This window comes from Perna viridis, chromosome 6 (genome assembly GCF_037379345.1).
Source record: "Perna viridis isolate PV_CMFRI_1.1 ecotype Kerala chromosome 6, ASM3737934v1, whole genome shotgun sequence".
Taxonomy (NCBI): Eukaryota; Metazoa; Mollusca; class Bivalvia; order Mytilida; family Mytilidae; genus Perna; species Perna viridis.
The window spans coordinates 13,714,725-13,739,499 of NC_142450.1; the positions used below are offsets into that span (position 1 = coordinate 13,714,725).

The 24,775-nt window shown below is 32.3% G+C and overlaps 1 protein-coding gene across 2 annotated transcripts in view; it reads right to left on the minus strand.

Annotated features, from left to right (window-relative positions):
- Window positions 1–4,588: 4,588 nt before the first annotated feature.
- Window positions 4,589–24,775, minus strand: part of LOC148613732 (glutamate receptor ionotropic, kainate 2-like) — a 44,108-nt gene continuing 23,921 nt past the window's right edge. The window contains exons 4-15 of one of the 2 annotated variants that reach the window (XM_088587305.1): window positions 22,315–22,496; window positions 21,841–21,894; window positions 20,660–20,833; window positions 19,760–19,912; window positions 19,179–19,283; window positions 16,876–16,971; window positions 16,436–16,465; window positions 14,626–14,838; window positions 12,452–13,012; window positions 10,872–11,097; window positions 9,960–10,225; window positions 4,589–6,624 (exon numbers count right to left, since the gene is read on the minus strand). In XM_088587305.1, coding sequence (XP_088443431.1) covers window positions 6,358–6,624; window positions 9,960–10,225; window positions 10,872–11,097; window positions 12,452–13,012; window positions 14,626–14,838; window positions 16,436–16,465; window positions 16,876–16,971; window positions 19,179–19,283; window positions 19,760–19,912; window positions 20,660–20,833; window positions 21,841–21,894; window positions 22,315–22,496 — 2,327 coding nt within the window. In that variant the 3' untranslated portion in view covers window positions 4,589–6,357. The remainder of the gene's footprint in view (window positions 6,625–9,959; window positions 10,226–10,871; window positions 11,098–12,451; window positions 13,013–14,625; window positions 14,839–16,435; window positions 16,466–16,875; window positions 16,972–19,178; window positions 19,284–19,759; window positions 19,913–20,659; window positions 20,834–21,840; window positions 21,895–22,314; window positions 22,497–24,775) is intronic. The other variant, XM_088587306.1, reaches the window with a different exon arrangement.

Below are 24,775 nucleotides of genomic sequence, written 5' to 3' on the forward strand. Positions count from 1 at the left end.
CTACACATTTGTATTTGTTTATGAAGTTGCTACATAGGTCTATATGATGAAATGTATAATTATTCATTCAAATCTGTCTGCTCTTAGGAGTTTTTCACATTTACATTGACAATCCAATAGTTCCCATCGTATTTTATTGTCATTAACAGAGTTATTTCTCTTAAATTTAAATTCTGCTGTTCATTTCATATAATTTTTATCTCTTATAAAAAAGGGTTTTATGAAAAACCATATGTAATTTTCTGTTCACTTAAGTACCAGTCCATATAAAAATTAGACACTGTCAATAGGGTATGTAAGTCTCGTCACGTGACTCCGTGATTTCATGAGAATGGGTCCTTATCTCCCATTCAAATGCATAGAGATTCGTCATTAATATTGCATTGAGTTCAATGTTGAAAGCAAAATATATTTTTGTGAAAAAATACTGACAAAAAATGACAAATATCTAGTTCTACTGAATAAAAATGTTAGAAAAAACATAGAAATAGAAGATTTTGCATAGTGATACAGCGTTTTCATTTCCCGGAAGTGAACAATAAAATGCAGACCGGCCTTCGGATTTCAATACGTTCTACATCTAAAATTCCGGAAGGAAAACTGAAACTAGAACGAGACTTACAAACCATATGGTAAAGTGATTCATGTAGTAGAAAAACCCACCACAGATACGATGCTTTTTCAGTCTTCATATACTTTCTCATAACGATAATCATTACTGTATTTAGATGTGTATCAGTGGCCGTTCATGTCAAAATAGGGATATTTCTATCGGCTTACTTTCAACAAGTACCGGCTTACTTTTCAAAAGTATTGGATTACTTGTCAAAAGTATCGGCATACTTTTCAAAAGTAAGCCGATACAAAAACTTTATGCATAGTGAAAAAAGTAACGGCATACTTTTCAAAAGTATGCCGATACTTTTGACAGAGTTTACAGAGATGTGTAGCCAATCAAATCGATCGTATCAAAGGTGTGAACCCATTTTTCTTTCCATATCAATAACGCGCATCTACAGTTTATTTTTTCTTTCACAAAACGACCCCCTATCAACCTTTGGCGTATTTTTTTTATTTCCAAAGTTCTCACTTGGTTTACTGCACCTGGTCATGCTTTTCCTCGTACGTTAAACATTTATTTTTCTTTAACTTTTTTATGATTTTTGTATATTTTGTATTATCACTTAGTTCGTTATAGTTTCATTAGTATACATATTTTTTTCTTTCTTTATTTTGTTAGGTTATCAATTTCAATCTTCTAAATTATATAATATATTTAAACTATAAATTACAATATTAAAGCGGGATAAAGGGTCGACCATACAGAGTCACTGGGGTATATACAGGTCTTTAAACTCCTATCGTCGTCATCTCTGCTACTTGAATTTGAACAAAAGCCTCACATAGATCATTTGTGTTGGTTTTCAGAGAAAGAAGAAATTTGCGGTGACTATGTTAAGACTTTTGGATAAGGATATAAACAGGATAATAGATTAAATAAAGGAGACAACATTTTATACCATTATGGTTAATTGAATTAATGCAATACATCATACATGTAGGCACCAATTATTATAGCCCTTATTGCTACTAATAAAATGAGTCAATTATTACATGTCAGCCTTACTTGACTGATTCATAATTATACAATTAATTGTTTATTGTTTGCTATTGCTTCTTTAATTTGATCTTTTTAATTATTTATAGCTGAATTTTTAACTGTCACATGCCCAAAGTGGGCAAGCGATTTTATGTACAATATATAGAGAGATTGTTTATTTAATAAAAGGAAACGCTACTAATTTTAAAGTCTTCACTAAGCATCATTAATGACCTCCTGATGGGACAGACATAGTTTATAGGCAGATCCCTGACGTTCAAGCTATCGCGTGGTTAAGTGAGAAAATGCTCAGATGTAACGGAACATTGGATTGGTTAATATCTAAAACAAAATGTAAGCCGTTACTTTTGAAAAGTAAGCCGATACTTTTGAAAAGTATGCCGATACTTTTGATAAGTATGCCGATACTTTTAACAAGTAAGCCGATACTTTTGAAAAGTAAGCCGGTACTTGTTAAAACTAAGCCGATAGAAATATGTAAGCCGATAGAAATATCCCTATTTTGACATGAACGGCCACTGATAGATGTGCACTATTTGGGAAAAAGAAACATATATTCATCTCGCACTAATAGCAAACAAATAAAACCATATAAAGAACGTGCCACTTTCATGTATAATCTAAATATAATTTAATTACATAAGCGCAACAACTAAATGAAAAACTAAAACTGGTTATGTGATCAGTAACTGTTCCTGAACAAGAAATAAAAGTGAAATTGGTGGGTATTGACATTCATGAATCGCCTCCTGTCTATTTTTTTTATATAGATACTACATGTACTTAAAATACGTATATGGTTATCATTGCGTAAACATCCTTTACTTTCATAAACTTGCAATAGATACAGTCACAATAAAATAGATTTATATCCATTATCAACGTGTTCTACCATATCATATTTGAGTAAAAATAATATGAACATTGATAGATATATTTTTAGATAGATATTGATACCATACCAGTGCATCTGAATATATTTTAGCATAATTCAAACAATGTTTCCCTTCTTAATTCAAATTAAAAAAAATGTTGAAGAAGATCAGGGATGGTCATTGTAGTATGAGACTCAGTTCCGATAAAAGGCGTGAAACTCATTGTCAGTTGTTTATGGTTTTAGTGGCGTAGATACTTTATAAATGGACTTAAGAATGAAATTTTAATTCTTCAACTTTCCAAGCCATTTACTCAACAGAGAATCAAATTGTAAACAATTGCATTACTGACACAGATAAGCTAAAGGCCCTGGCTGAATATTTTCAAGTCCCTACAATGTTACCTAAATTACACGAGAACCCATCCAAATCCCGTTTCATCTTAGCGTCCTGTAAGTGTACTACAACTTAAGTACTTTCCTTTAACAAATGCTATCATAGATATCATTCCAAATCTGATTTTACAGATAAACTTTATAATAATTATCGCTGCGTTGATGATATTTTTGCGCTGAATAACCTGGACTTTTCCAAATACACTGATGAAAATTACCCGAAGGAACTGACTTCCAATAAAGTAAATGAGCGCCGTTTTATTTGTCCTTTTCTGGATTTGGATGTTTCTATTTCACAAGGTTAACTCAAAACTAAAATTTATACAAGAGGTACGATTAAACGTTTCCAAATGTTAATTTTCCCTTCCTTGATGGGGACGTTCCTTTGGCTCCTTCATACGGTGAATATATTTTTCAACTAACTCGATATGCTGGTGTTTGTATTGAATTTTAACCTTAATGATTGTAACCTCTGTACTACCGGTAAATTCTTAAGTCAAGGTTTTCTTTACTATAAATATGTTAGTAGTTCTTTAATAAATATAAAGATTTTATGCTGAAATTTGGTTGTACTTGTTGTAAATTAATCGGAAAATGGGAAAAATAAAGTAATAAATACTACTCAAATGTTAAAACAAAATCCTTTTAATCTGGAACAACAATTTTAATTAACCTATCCGTTTAACATCTTCACCGTATCATTGTTAAATCACTGAATTTTTACCGGTTCTAAAAATAGATTCTTTTGTTAATGAATGAAATATCAATTAACTTTATTACATTTCGTCCTACGTCCTGCCAATGCTTTTTTATCTTGCACGAAAACCTTGTTTTTCTTAGACATTTCATGAAATGTCTGCACTAAATACTGTTAAGACGTATTTTTATTGATACTTTTGTCTGAGTAGACTAGGTGTACTTATTAGTTTGCTTTTGGATTTGAGCTAGCTTACAGAAACAGCGAGTACTCTTTCGTGGTAGGTACAACTTGTTGTCTTTTGTACGATTTGTCAAGGTGTTTGTATTCTGTATCTATTTCAAAAGTTGATAAACAAAGTATATTAGTTTAGCTGTACAACTATGAACAGAGTTTAGGACACAAGGTCTTGCTACCCTTAAACTACTCATGAACTACCGGTGCACCTGGTCGATGCTCCCTGTTTTTAGTGGACTCGGAGTTGCTCATTTGCTTTTGTTATTTTGTATGTATGATTTTAGTTACTTTATGTTCTTTGTTGTGCATGTCTGTTTTCCATGTCCGGTCTTTGTCCCTGGAATACATTCTTTTGATTACCGCTATAACCCTGGTTTCTTTGATTACTCTTTCTTAAAAGTACCAGAGTATGTAGAAAAGAGAGTTCAAAATTACAATAAAAAGTTGGAGAAAAGTGTGTAATGTACCTTACATTATGAAATTTTAATGCATTTCATATAATTTAAAACTCGAATTACAGGCACTTGAAAAAAATAAATGCAATACCCGCACTTCAAATAACATTTCAAATAAGATTTTATGAAAGAATGTTTTTTTACCATTTCACTCACTGCCTGATTTTAACAGAGAGTACTGGAATTGCAAAACTTTTTCTAGTATCAGTTTTTGGTGCAAATGTTTAAGTTTTGTGGTAAATTTGTAGGTTTTATCTGCTTTTAGAGGAATTACTGCTTGAAATAGGAATAAAATGTATTACTATATGTACAATAAAACCCAGAGTTTATTATTAAACAAGAATGAGAGTTAAAACATTTTCATTATATACAAGTATCACAGATAAATACAATCAATAATTCAAAATACAGAGACAGTTACAGAAACATAATTTGTGAAAAAAAAATTGTTGGAGTAAGCCGACAAAATATATGACGTTTAACCTTGATACAAAATTCCATCAAAAAAGGAAATAATCACCACGAGGCAATTATCTATTATGACGTCGTTAGACTCATAAAAAGTGACGTCGTTTATCTTGTCATCAATTAATATATCTAAAATAGGTAAAACATTAATCAATCAGAGACTTCTTCAAAAAATTTTTAAAGAAATTATTTCAGAAATGTTTCATTAAATTATAAACAAGTTATATGAAATAATCTGATATTTTGTGGTACTTAACGCTTACATACTTTGAAGAGTAATATGTACGACTGACTTAAAAAGGTTGTTCGTATAATTTGTACAGAAAATTATAAGCATTACTTTAATATGAAACAGTTTTTAGATAGTAAAAGCCAAATTATTTATTCATTCGCAATTGAATCATTATTTTATTTTGGATTATAAGGAACTCATCATATCGTCGTCAATGACGTCACACTTTCAAACCAGAGTATACAAAATAACAAATCAAATTGAAATATTAATAGGATATTGTACGCATGCGTATCATTCCCTTGATATCTGTGACTCTTCAAAGTATTTACTGAATAATGTATATTTTATTCGACATATCAATCAGACAAAATAACACTGAACCATACAATGGGAAGACAATTGCTTTAAGTGCCTCAATTCAGTTCTGAGTTTTAATACTGAACTGTGTAAATAATAAAATCATTGTTTGCATGTTATTTCTGCCTGCTAAATATATGAAAACAATTAATCACTCAATTCAGACGAAGGTAAAACATTTGAACATCGTTAAATAAACAACTGACGGAGAAAATTCGAATAAGCAAAACTGTATAAAGAATAATAATGTACAATATGTATGCAATAAGTGAAATTGTTCTTCAAATATGATACGAAAATGTAATTATTCATAAAGTCAAATACAAGATAGATGATTTCATATGATTAATATACCGGTGCCTACATACACCTGGTTAATTACACATGCATTGGTTATAATTCGTAAGAGGGGTCCATATATCAGAATATATCGTTGGCATGGATATAATTTTGAAAGAATAATTATCGCTATTATATATTCATTATCATAATTTACACCAATAAACACAAAAAGGACACATCTGAAATAGCAAGAACACAAAATAATGACCTCTTTCTGATAATGAAGACACTGAAGACGTAAAACGTGTATTTTTAAAACTCTCTGCAAGAAACCTACAAATTAACGATTCATTGATAATTGAAGTGATTAAACTTAAATGGAAAGGCATAGACGAACAAAGACAAGACAGAGTGTTTATAATAACATCCAAAACAGGAATGTTGCACTAGATTACACTAAATAATCGCATCAAAAAGGATAACACCGCGTGAAACTTGATTCATGGAAATCTTTACATTTAAAAATCTAGTTAAATTACTCCAGTAGACAAACGGAACAAGATTCAAGTTTTCAGTGCTTGATTATATCGTACCATAGATGCTTGGTTTTACACAGAAGCACGTAGATGAATCAGTGGAATTATTGCTCTTGAAAATTTATTTTTCTCCCTTTTAACTTGCTTTTTTGCTTAAAGGGGTCGGTTTATTGTAAATGAATTTGGATTGTATAGTTCATTAGACACTTTCTCCATCACTACTGTGGACTGGTAAGTATCCGAGACTGTAGTGGTTGGTCAGGTCTGATCTTGAATTACCAGGGGATCGACGCATATTTCGGAGCGGCAATCCCCCATTAGGAAACGTGTCGAATCCGTCGTCTCTTAGGCTTGTTTTCAAAATAGTTTCTCCAGAAACAGAATCTGGTACTTTTGCTGGAACTTTTTCTCCGCCACATTTTATAACAAAACGAAGTTCCTTAGCAATTTCTGAGCACAAAGTTTCCTGTAAGCATAAATAAGATACATAAATTGTGAGTTTGCATACATAGTTATAACACGTTTGGACTGAGTGTTATGTATTTCGTTCGTGAGGAGTATCTAACAATTGGAAATTCCAAAGCCACAAAGTAAAACGTTGCTTAGCATTGAAAACCTGAAATACAGCGACTAGAAAATTCCCCTTTTTACGATTTTGTAGTAATCGCAACCCCCCAAAAAACATCTAAGCGCCTGAACTGATCAGATATGTTTAGTACAACTTCATCTTAATTTTAAATGCCTAAAGTATGAGTATTTCAGTGTCGGTATGCTGTGAATGATAATTCTCTTTGATACTAAGACCAGTTTTTTAGGGGCAGGGGTAATATTTTTAACATTCTTCCTTGAAAGTTTTTCGTGGTTTATATGAATTTTTTATTTCTATCTAATGATACCACATTTGAGACGTTTGAAAAAAAAAAAACAATAATTTGTAGCCGAATTTATGCGACTTTTTCGGGAAAATCGAAAATCACATATTTTTTTCAATTTTAGAGGGTTTTCGTTTGGGTAGTGGTACATTTTTTTTCATTCTACTCAAAATCCTTGGTGTTACTACAACTTTTTTGGCACCATTTGTAAAGGTGAAATATTGGGCTATACATGATGGTACCTATATGAATGTATACTTAGTATCTTTATACATGCTGTCCTATGAAGACTTTGACCTTCAAACAATTGAGTCACACAAATTTTGGCTCTTGATCTAGTGGGGGTACAAATAAAGAGTAATACTGAAAAAGAATCAGAGAATATTCTTTATCGACAAATTGATTCGGTAATGGGAGGTACAAAAGTACCTGGGGAAATCATCATGAAGTTAATGAGTGGGGTGCACGGTGGACCTTCCAGTCCATGGACTATAACACTTCCAGGATGAGGTGATAGAATCGTACCTCAGCTGAAAATGCAACCATGATTGTCGGAACATTACCCGGTACCATATCTACATGTATAGTGAGTGCATCCCGGGTGTTGGGTCATGCCATGTACTTGAGTTCTTGTGTACCTAAATAATTCTTTTTCATATTCACGAAATGCAATCCATTTTAGCAAGTTTTCAAAGGGACATAATCCACCAATACCAGACAACCTGGTTGGCGGTCTCAGTGGGGAAAGGGAAAACATTATCATTTTTCTTAGAAACTTTATTACTTTCAATTTGGTAAGTACCTGAATGCTTTGAAATAAATTATTCAATGGTATCCAAGTACATACCGAGGCTATAATAAACTGAGTATTTGAATTTAAAATTTACTGCTGTTTATTGCTCGAATAACCAGTCTGTCCGATGACAATTTTGTGGAAATTTACCCCCCTTTGCTTAAAACCTGTAAAAAAGTGACGCCGTTGTCTGGAATATGAAAAAAAGACTATTGTTTTTTCTTTTTCGATGCATCGTTTTTTTTGTCCCAATATTTACCACCTTGTTTTCAGTATTTTGATTAGTTTTCATAACACACAATTCTATTTCAAAGAGATCTTGGCTCCTTTGTACTTTCAACTTGATACACTCTCACAATTATAAATAATTATTTGTCAACATTGCTTCGAGGAAGTAATCTTACGAAAACAAAAGAAGGGACTTCCTTTATTCATTATTATATTAACAGGATTTCACTTTGAGATTATTTTATCGAGAAAAAAAGTCATACTTCTGAAACTTTGCGCCTGCCTAATCAATAAAATCAAATTATCCTAATATGAAGAATCCATATGATAACCGAATAAACAAATCAAGGTTACATATAGACAACCAATGACAGAAATTTCTGTTTCAGCCGGAAGCTTATCCATTTCAATCGTCTGCGAAATGTCACGTCAGACACATGCCGCGGCAATATTCAATATTTATCAAAAAGGAAATGAATTGACGTTAACACTTTGGTTGAAACAATATTTGAAATATCAAATAGATTTTAAAGCAAACGTCGGAGACTGTTTTGATGTCAGCTTAGCATGTAGAATTGATTGCATGTCAAGGTAATATAAGATGCCATTAGTCAAGCTTCTTTAACTTAAAAGTTTAATATTTTGGAAGAGATTTAGTCTTACAATTGTCCCAACAATCGTGCTATGAAGGTTCAGGTTTAGATCTGTTATATACATACATGCATATATATCAGGCATTTTCTTATTAACCAAGCAATTTAAGAGTTTTCGGCAAATGTGGAGTGGCGATGAAACATTTCTTGAACCTCAATGAGATATTTATAGTAATTTGAGAAACATCTATCAAGGCTATTTTATGCCACGAAATAAATGACTATTTTTGGTATTCAGAATATAACAAATAACCTAGAACCCGCCAGTTCAAAACGCACCTTTTGTTATTTTCATTTCACATCGATCGTAATCAACATCAAGCGATGTGTCCAGCACCATGGCACGTGCACCATGCATGTATAGATAAAATCGTATTGATTGTTAAATTTGACCCGTTGGAACTTGTATACATTATTATATAAAATTTAAGGTAAGAAGTTGAACATCTTCCTTTTCATTTAACCTGGTCACCGGCCATGTAAGTTATAGACATTCTTTAGCGTCCGTCGTCGTTCACATTTTTTTCTTCAAAAATCATCTTAAACTTTCAGGTTAGATTCTGCATTGTTCAACTTTCAAATTTCAGCAGTTAGAGTGCTTACATCCATAACAGTGATCAGTAACAGTGGGGGATTCAGGACTATGATAACAGGGATCAGTAACAGTGGGGGATTCAGGACTATTATAACATGGATCAGTAACAGTGGGGGATTCAGGACTATGATAACAGGGATCAGTAACAGTGGGGATTCAGGCCTATGATAACAGGGATCAGTAACAGTGGGGGATTCAGGCCTATGATAACAGGGATCAGTAACAGTGGGGGATTCAGGCCTATGGAAGAAGTCGTCAAGTGGTTAATATCCCCTTTGTTAGACATTTTATTGAGCAATTTACACATAGTTACTCTCTGTGGTTACAGAATCCGAATCGGAACCTCAATTTATATATTTTTCATTCGTTCCTTGGGATTGGAATATACATGTAAAACCTCTTTCAGTAAGCTTTACATTGCATAAAGTTATTACTAGTAATATCAAACTGAATTAAGGCGGAAACCCAAGTTCGTTGATTTTCGTGGTTTTGAAGATTTCTGTATAAACATCCATAAAAATCTCCTTTTCGTTGGGAACCAAACTTCGTGATTTTGCCTACCCACGAAATCAACTGTAATTGGTACCCCACGAAAAATAGTACTTCCACAGTATATTATACCTATCGATACAGGATATACAATGTATACCATCTACTAACCTTATCTTTCCTGGCATTTTTTCCAGATTTGTATAAAAATTCAACAATAGCAACAACCATAGACACAGCAAGGCCACAAAGGAGCACCACGAATATTCCACCGACATTGTCAACCCCTAATGGGTTCGATTTACCGGCGGCGTTTTCAGTACTCTCGGCTTCACAATTAGCGGACCCTGTCCACCATTTTTCGTATAAGGCATGAATTCTCCCGCCTTCTTGGAAATGTAAAATAGCCATGGATAACTTGTCTCTAAGCGGAGATCCTACAACATAAAACAAATATGTTCACATTTTTTTCAATTCTTATTTTATCCAGAAATGGACGAAGTTCATTTTTCATTGAATACTCATGACGTTTGTAGAGAACCCTTGTTACAAACGTTTATTTTCTATGTGTTTGTATTAAGTACCATTCTGTGTAAGAATCAGGCAATGGGTGGCACATCGTACATGTATTTCTGTATTTATTCTTTTTTGCCTGAACAGTTATTTTAATTCATCCTGAAGCATCTGTGACGTAGATATTTTTTGACAGCTTACATAAGGAAAAAGTGCGGGAAAATTTTGACCTATCAATATCTTTCAAAGGCTAATTTCATGGTTGTTTCTGGTGGTTATCGGGTATAAATACTTGGTTAATGCAATACAATCTCTGTGTTTTTTTCCTTCATGTGCCCACCTTATACACATTTTGCCTGATTAGTAGACAAGTACTTAATGACAAATAATTTTGTAAATGAAAAAGAAGATATATATATGACAATGCAATTTGACATTATGTGATCCTTACCACCATGTGCATTACTTTGTTACCTTTATTTGCTATCATGTTTAAATTAACGTCAGTAAACAGCGAATTTTAAGGCAATTTCATGACGATTTTATTGTCTACATCACAGTAAACCTTACCCATTGGAGTTGCCATGCCAAAACCTTTCGAGTCGAGTAGACCGCCGACCTGCATCAGGGTACAGTCCTGTTTTGTTATGTAGTCGATTCCCGTCGATTCCATGAAAAAGGCGTAGCCACCCTCTTTGACCTTCTGAATCCCCTCTTTGCCAGATTTCGTCATCACAGATTCTTCGTGCATTTTCATAAAATTCCACATCCGTTGATATATTTCAAACTGAGAATTCTAGGATAAAATTGAAAGACAAATTACAGTAGAATGAAGAAAATATCATAAAGCACTGCGCTGTGTATGGAAAACATGATTTATACTTCTCAAGACAATGATGATACCAATAAGAGATGGCAGTGTATTCTTAAGGAGGTAGACCTAGGGTAAGGGACATAACTCATGAAATCAGTGATATGTTGCTATCACATTCAATTTCACCAAAGCCTCTCAAGCGTCCGTTTGAAGCAGAATAAAATGAATCCAAGTTAATTAGATGCTTACATAAGATTGATGTAAAATGCTGAATACAAACGTTCCAAAGACTTGTGTCCCTTACCCTAGGTCTACCTTCTTAAGTGAAAATGGTTTCATCTTATATGGAAACAGACAATAAGGAATGAGTTTTGGGTATATTCCTTGCATGGGGAAAACGTTCCATTCTATGATATATGCGGGGGAATGGGGAGATTGGGGATGGGGATTTTGAATGGGGCGGATGAGAAATTTAGATTGATATGAAAGGTGTATTAAATTTAAATAAACATAACAGTTTAAAAGTTGAGAAATCAAGAATATAAAATTTAAATCGATAATGTTAATAATTGATAATAAAAAGTGCATTCCGTATTCTATGGGGAATTAGGATTTTGCAATGGGCATGGGAACTACAGGGGAATGGTAAATGGTGTAAAGAGGAAGTTAATACCCGTTTTACAGGAAAAGATCAATTATCAACTGTTGGATTTTATGCATTCGATTAATCACCACATTACGCAAAACGTGTAATATTTTATATGCTTGAGGGTTAGTTTGTTTTCAAAGTAGGAAAAATGCCCATCCCCACTAACACTAATATTTAACTTCTACTTAAAGGAACTTCGGTCATGGCATGCGTAGTGCAATACTTCTATGCATCAGATGAAGTGAATACTTGGATATCAAGTAATATTCTTGTAAATTTAAACGAAAACATTGCATGTAGATGGACCTGTTCGCAGCAATATATGTATTCAATTAGTAATCACCAGACATGATGTGATTCATACATGGCAAAAATCCACAAAACCCACTGTTATATTTATTTCTTATCCGAAACATATAACTAGTCTTGGTTGGTAGTTCGGTTGTTGCACTTTTGAGATAAAACAATTACGACTGTACATAATATTGAAACTTTGCAAGAGTTATCGTTCTTGATTTATGTGATTTAAGCGGGATATATTTAAATGTGAGGTGTTCTATATTTACCTAATTACACGACGTATGTAGAAAAATAAAAGAAAAGAACATTTCATGTTCGATGTGTTTTTAACATAATTGTAGTGTTTAATGTCGTATATATAAGATGGCTATTAAAATTATCACCTACCTTGAAAAAGGACATAGTTGTGCCATTGTATCGAGTCCCATACTTTATTTCAGTCTGTTTTTCTAAGTCCTCCACACTCTCTATGGGCGATACCATTCGTTCAATAGTCAAGAAGGCAGCTAGGTTTGCGGTATACGACGATATCATTATCAGCGTAAAAAACCACCAGATGGATCCAACAAGACGTGTCGAGCACGCCCTTGGGTTAATATCAGAACCCTGTTGCATAAGAGTACCAATGGCGAACCACATACTATTACCTAGATCAAAGGTGTTCTCGACTTCTTCGGAGTCTGTATTACACGGGTGTGGATTGTACCACTCGTAAGGACTCAACCGAGCCAACACGAATATGCCCAAACTGACTGTCATATATGCTGCTATTAGATATATCCATATTTCTGTTGCTAATGGGCTTAGGAAGGAAAAGAGACCAGGTTTTTCTTTTTTCGGACTTTTGAACAATATACTAATTCCAAGATTAAGAAACGGTTTAGAAAAATCGACAAATTGTTCCCTTTCATAGTTGATAGTCAAAGCAGCCATAGACATATCAGCTCTCTGAAATAAAAAAAATCAAAACTTAGCGGAAATCATTCTACAGTGAAATATGTCTAAACGAAGCCCTGAATAATCGAAATTCTATCTAGGCCATACACTTTTAAAAGTCTCTTTAGATCAATTTGAATGTATTTTTAAACTTGTTTAACCCAACACCTGTGTAAAACGAACCAAATATAATGACCAAAAGGGGTTTCGTATGGGAAGGTTACACTGTAATATAAAATGAGGTAGCAATCTTTGTAAGAATAATGCAAGTTCTGTAAAATGTGATACACCTAAAAAATGGCTACATATTTTTATTTTTGTTATTAAGTTGTCTTCATGATGAAATGTACAATTATTCATTCCAATCTGTCTTCTTTTAGGAGATAATCCACATGGAAAATCCAATAGTTTCTATTGTATTTTAGTGGTATTTACAGAGTAATCTCCCTCAATTTTGAATTCTTCAGTGCGATCTATATAACTTTTATCCCTATAAACAAGGATTATATGAAAAGCCAAATGTTACTTTCTGTTTACTATGACATTTTACTCAAAATATCAAAAATAAAAATATGTAGGCTTTCCAAACATGAATCACATTTTGCATGATTCTTATGTGGAGTTTTACTTTCAAAAATACTTAATATTAAGTTCATCTTTTAGGTTTGTTCAACGAAAAAATAAAAATTATAAGGATATTCTTGTCCTTAATATTTAGTACCGGTAAATATGCAATATTAGCATTTTATAATATATCTAGATGCAAATGATTACAGTTTGTAGTACACTTTTGTACTTTATTGTTGTTCAGTAAAACATTTGAGTGTGAGTACCTGTAAGAATCAGGCATTATGTGAAACATGGTATGACAAAAACCCATCATGTATGAAAAAAAACTTCATTTTGAATATTTTCACCATCAGAATAAAGAAAAACGGACAAGATTTTTCACGTCATGCTGGACCATTGAATTACAATTTCATTGAAATGCACTGAAAATGAACATTTCAAGTGCAAAAATCTCCGTCAAAGACCTCATTTTTCTAAGATTCTATTGAAATTTTTTACATCAAATCTAGTGATGCAGAGATCAAATAATAGTCTTTTCAAAAAGATAGAGCATCCTTGAGTGATATTTCATTGTCACATAGGTTGGATTTTGACATACATGTTTCTGATTTTTTTCCCATTTTGCCTGATTCTTACAAACACTTACACTTAAAAACATTCTTTCACAGTAAAACTTGTCTCAACCGAACTCATTTTAAACTTTTAAATTGATTCGTGTTAGACGGGTGTTCGTTTACCGAGGATAAAAATACCGGTAACTGAATATAAATGAACCTTAAAAAGTGTCTGGTTTAGACAATATTGAGGATTATCAGAGTTCGGTTTAAACAGGTTTCACTGTACACCTTAAGGAGGTAGACCTAGGATTAGGGACATAATTCTTACAAATCATTGGAAGGTGTATCAATCTTATTTAAGCATTAAAGTAGCTTGGATTGATTTCATTCTGTTTCAAATGAAAGCTTGATAGGCTTTGGTGAAATTGAATATGATACAAACATATCACTGATTTCAAGAGTTATGTTCCTTACCCTAGGTCTACGTCCTTAACATACCTTATCCATAAGTTCTTTAATAATGCCGTTCCATTCTCCTGTTTCTTTGTCATATGCGCCATATAATTTATCAGGTACAACTTGTATTTCATAATCAAATCCCACATAACCTGCAATGTCCTTGAGCAAATCGACACAGAATCCCTCGTAACGGTCGTTACCCTTCAAATGATCTCGTTCAATATTGTCCTTCAGTATTACATACGGGGCTTCCTGTAATATAACCAATTACCACTAATTTTACTCTTAGTCGTACTCTTTTGTACTAATGTTTATATTATTTCTTTGTCCAATAGTACAAAGATGTACTAAGAAATCAATTTTACAGCTCCCAAAGAAAGCAATTAAATTTTGCACAAACTGAGAAATATCTCCCTTTCTCAATGAATTTCAGTACTTTCTATCTAGTTCATTTCTCTTTAACCATTGTAGTTAATGAAAAAACCAACATCCAACTTTAAGAAAGGGTGTCTTTGTGATATAAAAAATTGTCATGTGCCACCCACTGCCTGGTTTTTGCGTGGACGCCTTTTTAAAATATCATACAGTACAGCAATACAAATTATTATAAGTGCATAATCATACATGTATATTATTCCTTAACAGCCGTGGCATGCCCACGTTTACTAGCGGGTTATATATTTTTTATCAATCCGAGTGCCAATATAAAAGACCGAGAGTTTCTTTCGAGGGCTGATATTGCATGGTCCATACTGTGATATTTGAGTCAATGTGAAAAAAATGATATGCTTATTAAATATTAAACAAATTTAATATTCTTTTCCTTTGTTTTTTCGGTTTGGTCAAACCTTCCAAAATATGGCGTACATACTGATCAGAAAATGACAATACAACGCTCAATCATTTCCAGTTGCCATCACAATGTCAAAATGACAATATTACGGTAAAATAAATTGTAAAATAAATTAAAAAAAGAAAAAAAATGTACATGAGCTTGACGAAATATAAATGCACACAAGAAAAAAAAAGACAATTAATACACTAATACACACAAAACATGCAAAATACAAAAAAAAAAATAGCTAAGCTTGAAAAAATATGGTAATTCGATACTTCTAGTTATAAGCAATACGACAAATATCCTCACGGCCTAATGATCTAGAATTACTACAAATGTATCGTTGACTAACTCATATGGTCCACGACAAAAGTGCTATAATACAACAGTGGGATCAGGTGACAACAAAGCTATTATTTGATAAAATTGGTGTAAAATGCCGAAACTATCGTCCTACATCTGAATCAACATGAGCTAAAATAGAATTACCAGCATATTATTATGAGCTGATGGCAACATATTATCCCCACGAGAGACGTTTAGATTAATCCAAAATGACGAATGTATCCATTCTTCAATTTTATCAATAAGTATAGCCTGATGTTTTTGTTTCCAGTAACCTTAGCAATGATTTAGTTCTTTAAATAAATACATAGCAAGGACGTCGGCTTGACGAGATGATTTAGGCATCACAATAACCATATATTGAATGATGTGTCCATTACAATGCAGTTGATGTAAATACATGTATTGTATTATTTTTTGTAATCAGGTGCTTTACTTATACTGGAAAACTTGTTAATTTACTTTCCGTCATATTAGGTAAGTTTAACAAACGAATGCTCAATACTTCATAAAACCAAAAACAACTTTAGATTATGGACAAAATAATTCTTTACTAGACTGATAAATTAGAGTAAATGTTTAGCTGGATCATCTTGTTAATATATATTAGTACAAAATAGATAATTGAATAAGATCTGCGTATGTAATATATTCTTTAAAACTTACAGCAACAGTTGACACAATAAGGGGTTTCTTCTGAAAATATAGATTACTTGGAACAACAAATAACATATTTTTTTCAGCGAAGCTTCCATATAACATCACATATGCAGACAGAAATAAAAAAATAAATAAACACAAAATAAAGAGAGAGAAAATAAAGATAATAAAACGGAAATAATGAATAGTAAGCAAACCCTAAACAGAAAATTAACAGACTTCTGATACACAAATGCAACTTTTCATTCAAATGACCAAACGCTAGTTGAAAAAAAGTTTACATAAATGAATGCTATTTAATTAATCTGACTAGATTTGAAATAGGAAAGAGTAATCAAGGGAAAAGGAATAATGTAATTGATTTGAACACCTCATTAGAATATTTTTAGCTTTAATGATGTTTCTATATTTAACACAATATGCACTTTTGTACTAAATATACCTACCAAATTAGTTGAAACCACCAATGTTCTGTTTCCAAACAATACATATGACTGATTAGAATTCATAACGAGGCCACTGTCAGTTGTCCATCTACCAATCTAAAACAGACCAACAAAATGGAGTTTGTTTAGGTTTGACTAAACACAACGTATGCATCATTCCTGACTACAGAGAAGACGCAATAAGTAAAAAAGTTTTAACAAACCATATATATGCATCAATCTTAGACAAAGAAGAACATGATAAAAATATCGATCAATAACCAGCCTTTATGCTCTAAAAGCACTTGTTAAGGGTGAACGTTTTTTTAATTATTTCGTCAAAAAAGGATCGTATTTAATTTTTTGAAGATTATAGACTAACTGATTACTTCAAGTATGTATATGATGTAATTATTTACATTTTTTTCCTGTACAGGGTTATGAAGTTCTTTTTAATTGGTACATTTACTTTTCCAATGTCCTTCAGTGCGTCGAAGTTCGCTAACTGTTCATGTCGCGTTTACTTCCTCCTAGGCCAATGGATATTTACGTGTATAATGATTGCTCGTTACAGGGTATTCCAACAATTATAGCAATACTTAGTAGTATTTTTGTTTTTTTTTAATTTCGAAGAGTTATTAACTATAAAAGGCACGAGTTAAGGCTGTCAGTTCCTTCTTGCACAAGAAGAGTCAACTATCTAAAGTGACAAAGGTAACATTTCAATTGTTCCCATAATTCTGGGAAGATTAAAATTAGTTTTGTTGGCTGCATAATATAAGAACGATTATTCTTAGATATAATACGAATCATATTAAACACAAAAAACAAGTGTAAAAGTTTGAAAAATGTTACATAAGTTGAAGTTTGTCAATTTGTTGATGATACTGATGGAAAATACAAGTTGAAAAGCTGAAAATAGGTAACAGAGAAAAATACATGATTTTTGTACAAAAGATTGCAAGAAATAATTTATGTTATGTTCTTCCCACAAGCCCTCTCGTGTTTGTCGTTGACAGGATTACCCATCTATTCAAGTAATGAAAGAAAATTGCATATACTCTTATAATTATTTCGCGTTGGTTGGAGAAAAAAATGCTACGACCTCTCAACGTAAAGCAAGAACGAAATGGCGATAGACCAATTCTGGTATCCTGTTGCTATTGAAAACTGTAAAGTGACCTATTATTGAATATTTCATGCATGCACGGTATTTGGTTTTTACCGGATGCTCCAATGCACGGATGGAAAAGTAAGATAATTATTTTCCTCACTTCTTCAAAAAGTGCATATCAACTAATTTAGTTCGTATTTACTACAAAAAGGCAGATTTACATGACTGGCATTTGTTGTTCTTTCATTTACAATTACGAGTAATACAAGAAAATGTAAGGCAGACTTCTGTCTGGGAATAGGTATAGTGTTCATACAGTAATTACTATAATGTATCGGAAAGAATGTTGACATGGTCGGGTAACTTACCACTGCTTGACTGACCTTTGAAAGATTCATCCGGTATAAAGAATAGACCATATAACATAGTGACGTCACATAGTGTAATTTATACACAGACCGTTTGTTATCTATGAAAGTGGTGATTTGTGTGATGTTAACGATGCGTACGAAATAGTATATAGAATAATAACATAATCGGCAATTTACCATGAACGGAAGCAAACTGAAATGGAAGAGACCATATTCAAATAGAATGGAAATGACATCAAGCTCTCCTACGTAAACCTTGTAATATTAACAATAATGTCAATTTCATGAATATTCCCCTGGGTAAATCAAATTAATTAAGTCCGAGAACATACTTCTGTTCAGAGATAATAAAAACAAATTCAGACTGAGTAATTTTTCATGTCTAAAGGCAACAGTCTGTTCAAAAGACATTTGCAACTTCGTATACACCTGCTCTTCCTGATTGATTTTGACCATTTTGAAAGTAATAGATAATATGTTTAGTCTAGAAGCACGTGATTTGAACCATACTAGTAGTATCCAATTGCTATAATTTATAGCTAATTTTCATGCATTGCTCTCCATATCACCATGATTACCATCGGGAAAGGGGTTGACTAATTTCAGGTTAAATCTAATTGTACTCATCGGATTAAGTTACGTTATAATGCACTGCTACTCTTCCAATTTTAAATCACTCGTAAGTACATTTGTATAACACCTAATTTCTTTTTTATATAAATGAAGCAATAGTAAAAAAAACCTCGACTTCTATAACATGCAGTAAAAAAATAAACAAAAACTAATAAATAAACAAAGGTACCCGCAAACATGAAAGAAGTTCATAAAAGCGTACCTACTTTTTCCAGTCCGTCTTTTCTCAGTTGGATAACGTCTAAACTAAATGAAGGTCGTCGACCATTGTCTAATGAAATGCGGTGGCCTGTTAGGCCGGGGATATGTACCTGAAATATAAAGGAACGAAGACTTCATCAAAATACTCGAATGCAAATTTCAAAAACAAAGCATATTTATCAAACTTCGATATTCGTGTAAATACGACCTGTACTTTCAAAACTTTTCCAATACAATGACCTTTCCCTGAATTTGTGTATTATGATCGTCTGTTCGTCTTTTGGTTAATTCACTGCAGTACAATCATAATGAAACTACCACCGATATAGTTGTAACTTGTAGTAATCTATTTATGCTTAGCATTTGAAATTTACATTTTCCGTTTGTTGATAATTGCATATGATATTAAAACAACATACAAAGTTAACAAAAACAAACTTTATTATTTATGAAATTTAATCGAAAAATAAATGTTTTTCAAACAGTTTCCACATGTTTAATGTTAGGTCGAAACACATGAAAAGACATGAAACAAACATTATGGTGCTATTTTCCGTGTGTGTACTTATATTAAGCTGAGACATACCGCATTCACATAGTTACGGATATCCCGACCTGAAGTCCATTTTATATCCGAATCACATGACACGTTAGATGGGATCAAAGTGTGGTGTTTGTCAAACTCTTGTAAGGCCTTAACAAACAGAAGGACGGCATCAATCACAAGCGCTGACTGATACTGAAAACAATATGCCACAAAGTGAGGATGGTGATAGCAAAAAAGTATAATGAATATCAGACACTTTTATCTTATTTCAAACATTTTATGCAGTATTTTTCAGTGTTTCTAGTTGGTTATTAATATGTTTTAACTGTTGTTTGTTATTTGTCATTGTTTGTATCGGCTTTGTCCAATGGCTACCGAGTTGAAACATTGTTTCTATAATGCTTGCAAGTTTTCTTTTAGTTCTTGAAGTCTGAATGTCCCTTTTCTGAACAATTTGAAACCATAAGAAAGATATGTTCCAAAACTTTAAGAGAAGATAATTTACTGCATTGGAATATCCTTAACATTTTTATTTTAGACAAACACACAACATCATTATGTTCGAATATAAGAGTAAGCCTGTATTTGCCAAAATCCCAAATAGTAATGACTGATAGACTCTCCCAAATGAAATGAAATCAATAATGATAATTAAAAGGTGAAATCACAGTTACTTTTTCCTCATGGCATCATCACAAATAATAAATAAGTGTCATATCATATTACGTGTCATCGACAATTTCTGCTTTCGGAATTTAATGGCAAATAACGACTTAAAGGTAAACTGTCAGTTAAAATGAATACTACGTTTATTTATATGTTGATAAATGAGAAACAAATCAACATACGAGTTATTTATTGCAACTACACTTCCGATGCAATTTCCGCATAAATGAGAAGTGCAATATTTTCACAATTTACAATCTATATACCACTTACGGGAATAACATTCTTGTTTTCAATACTGAACACAGAAAGACGTGCATTCATTTGGAACCAGAACATGTCTTTCATGATAGATTTGACAAATGGATCGTCAGGGTCAATCAACCGAAAACCTGTTATGTTTACATGGTTGTATCTATAGTCATCTAGATCAAGAGCGGACATATCCTGTAATAAAGGAGTAAAAAGTCAAACAAGTATTCTAATTACAATTATCAACTGTTACATTCAGTCACTGCATGTAGGATTCTTCTTTCTTTTCTGACTACCTTTCTGATCAGCTAATCAGATGTTATCTTTTAAGATTCTGAGTCATAATTCAAAGGGAAAACCCGAGGATTCTGTAAAAGTAATCTGAACAAAAATAAGAATGAAGTGTTGAATCATATACGCAGTGAATAAGGAACTTTTGAGTTGGATCAAGCCAAACAATAACTCTTGAAATAATAACAGACATATGTACAAAAATGTAATGATTAATTTGTGAAATATACATAAAAATAACTTACATTTGCTCCGTACAATTCAGTAAATGAAAATATCAGTGTACTTATCAAATAAATAAAACACATCTTAAAAAACAGCTAAAAATCAAAGCTACTAAATTTATCCTAATGCATCTGTGACGCAGATATTTATTTACTACTTATAAAAGAAAAAAAACATGCGGGAAAAAATTCCCGCCATTCTTCCATAGTGCATTTCAACGAAATTTGACCTATCAATATCTTAAAAAGGCAAATTTAAAAAGCACTTAGGTGGTTATTTCTGGAAGTTATATTGTACTAATACCTGGTAAAAACGATAAAATGTTTGTTTTTTATTGCTTTATGTGCCACACCTTATATACATTTTGCCCGATTCCAAGACGGAAAAGTACGTAATTAATCCCATTTAAAGAAATTATCAACCAACAAGTATCATGCCTTAATAGACTTACACAATTCAAATGAATAAGTTGATCCTTTATTACGCATGTATTGCAATTTAGCTACTATTGCAAACTGTTCAATTATTTGTTATATATATGGCAAATTGTTAAGCAAGTAGGTATTTGTAACTAGTCTTTATCGTAAAACGATGACAGTATCTTTGTTTTACAATCTTTGCTCAACAATATTATCTAATGAGTGTTGTTCTGTATCGTCTGTATGTAGACCGAAGGTATGACTCACCAAAGTTGTCAGCACGTAATGATAGTAGGGATTTATCATTCCTTGCTGCAGTGCCTAAAATTGAAACTCCAATAAATAAATAACAGAACCAGAATGAGTGTTTATATATACTTTCCAAAATAAAAAATGAAATAAAACATTAAGATACAGTCGTAACTGTAAATTTTGCGAATTCATTTAATTTTAATATGCAAATTAATTAAAATTTGTCAGGTATGATTTTAAGTACAATAGGTCGTCTTTATCCAAATACGATAATATGTTTACAATGTACGTAGCCACATATTTAAATTACATTGTACTGATTCAGGAATGATAACAACTAGAAATTTAACAAAGGGTACACTTTTAAAAATTACAAACATTGTTTAATATAATGACACAAAAGGTAGTTGAATTGCATTTGTAACAAATAAATATTTCAACATTAATTTTATGGAAGAAGTGTTATCTTCTTTAATAATTTACCGTTACCATTTTAAGTAAAGACGAAGACTTTGCTGCATCGAGATCGACAACTATGTTTGTCCACTGCTTCCGCTTTGCCTCTATAAGTGCAGTTCGCAAACTTTTGTCGGTACCAACTTGTCTCAAATGGATAGTGTGTTCAGTTTGTTGTGAGACCTTTCGTATAACATATTGCATTTTGGTCAAACCTATAAAGGTAACAATATATATGTGCATGCTTATGTACACTGTGTCCGTGTAGTTTCAGATATGTGTATTCCTTGCCATGCAATCACGAAGTTAAAAACTCTCAGGTAACTTTTTTTTATTACAAAACGCACAACTACAGTTAACAAAATATATGTGTATTTATCAAATATTCGAAATTCAAGTTAAGTAGTTTTTTTTATTAAAACATTACTCACTTGAATTCACTTGTAAATCCATGAACCGAACAACAATATGGAAAATCTTCTTTACTTAAACCAACAAATAGCCGTTGTTATACATGAAAACAAGAGGAAATTGAAAAGTATCTACTAGACCTTAAAATATAGCGATTACTGCATTCTAGTATAAATCAGAATAACATTAGGGTGACAGTTGTCTTACATTACTTCAGGGTTCATCCCGCTTAGTATAATAGATTAAATTAGTAGACTTCAGAAAACGTGATCACTACGACCGTTATAATGACTTCACACGTTTCTTTCTCCGTGGAAAACATTTAATGATAGTCAAAACTGATATAATTATAATGCATAATGCTGATATTCAATGATTAGCATTTGTGTTACCAAATACAAAAATATATGCTGTACACGTGTTTCAAGAAAAAAACTTATCATCAACAGCAGTCATATGATAATGTTTTCGACTGACGACAGGCCATTTTTTGTGAGTTTCGACCTTTATTCGAAATTAAAATTCTTTTGTGTATCATTATCTTATAAGTGCTAATTTCAGTTACTGCTCGTCGCAGCTCTCAGGTGAGGGCATTATATTTGCTGTGATAAGCGTAATGACACTCGCTAATTATGCATACGTTAAACATGTAAACATACCTAAACAAAGTATTATTTGAATTTATTTTGGATTAAAAAAAAACACCTGAAAACAATTATTTATAAAACTTAGCCCTACTAAGGGAAATAGTCACACCGTCATGACTAAGGCGGTTAGTAAGTTTCCTTGCTTTTTGTTATCCAACTAATCTTACCCCTTAGATATGCCAGCATGACAAACCCCCTCTGTAAGGGTTAGTTTTAGAATTGTTTTGGGAGGTAACTTTTTAAAATCCCAAATAATTGCAAATTCAAATAATACATTGTTCATGTAAAATAATACCAGAACGGTAAATGAATGTTCGTGACACTACAAGCCTGAATTTTAAGTCAACAAAAACCTACCATCATTTAAGTTTCACTCATTGTTACTTATAAGTCTAAAGTATATATGTGTATAAGCGTATGCCAAATTCATGTTAAGTTGAAATTAAGAAGATCAATTAGTGTTTGTGTCAATTTCATTCGATTTACGTCCTATTCCGTGTAAGAAATAGGCAACGGGTGGCACATCATTTTTTTCTCAATTTGGTCTATTCTGCCTCAAATACAATCAATAATCTAATTTAAAATATCTGTATATTAAAATGGCAAACTTTACAAACATTTTGATGATTGTTTCTACAGGTTATGAGGTTTAAATACTTAAAAAATGCAATTAAAATGTCACACTTTATACCCATTTGTAATAAGAAAAGTATTTAATAAACATATTCACGCTTCACTAGAACAAATCCTACTTTCCCGAACTGTAAAGCGTTTTAAAAATCACTTAGTTAAAGCAACTATCTAGCCTGCATCCATATTTTACTTAAACAATTGCCTCTTGCTAGCGTGCAATAAATAGATTGATTGATTGTTGTGGTTTAATGCCCGAGCAGCAATATTTCAGCTATATTAAGGCGAGCAATAAATAGAAATTTATAAGAGAATGGGTATCAGATGGAAACGAATGTTTATAATTTTATATCTTTGGCGTTAAACCCATGCATTAATTACGAACACCAAGATAAAACAAGAGTCGTAAGAATGCGATCAATCCCGGTCGTACAATTCAGTCAGAACTTTAACGAAATTACAAAGCAATTTCCGATCATAGTTTATGTTTATAATGATTTCTTCGCTTCCACAATTCTTAGAATTATTTGCAAATTGAAAGACGTGTATTACGTAATAACTATTACTGCCAATAACAGATGACTGGTCCCAATAATGCAAACAAGATAATTTCATGTCAGAGTTCTCAGCACTCGGCTTTATGAATGATGTAGAAAAAAAAAACAGGTCTTGGATTTACCTTTTCTCCAACAGGTCATACAATCAAAATGCCATTGTATAGAGTAAACTTTTATTTCTTTGTTTTACGGGATAGAATTAGGGGTTTGCGAATAGTGGGTGGAGGCTTGAATTACTGACTTTGGAGA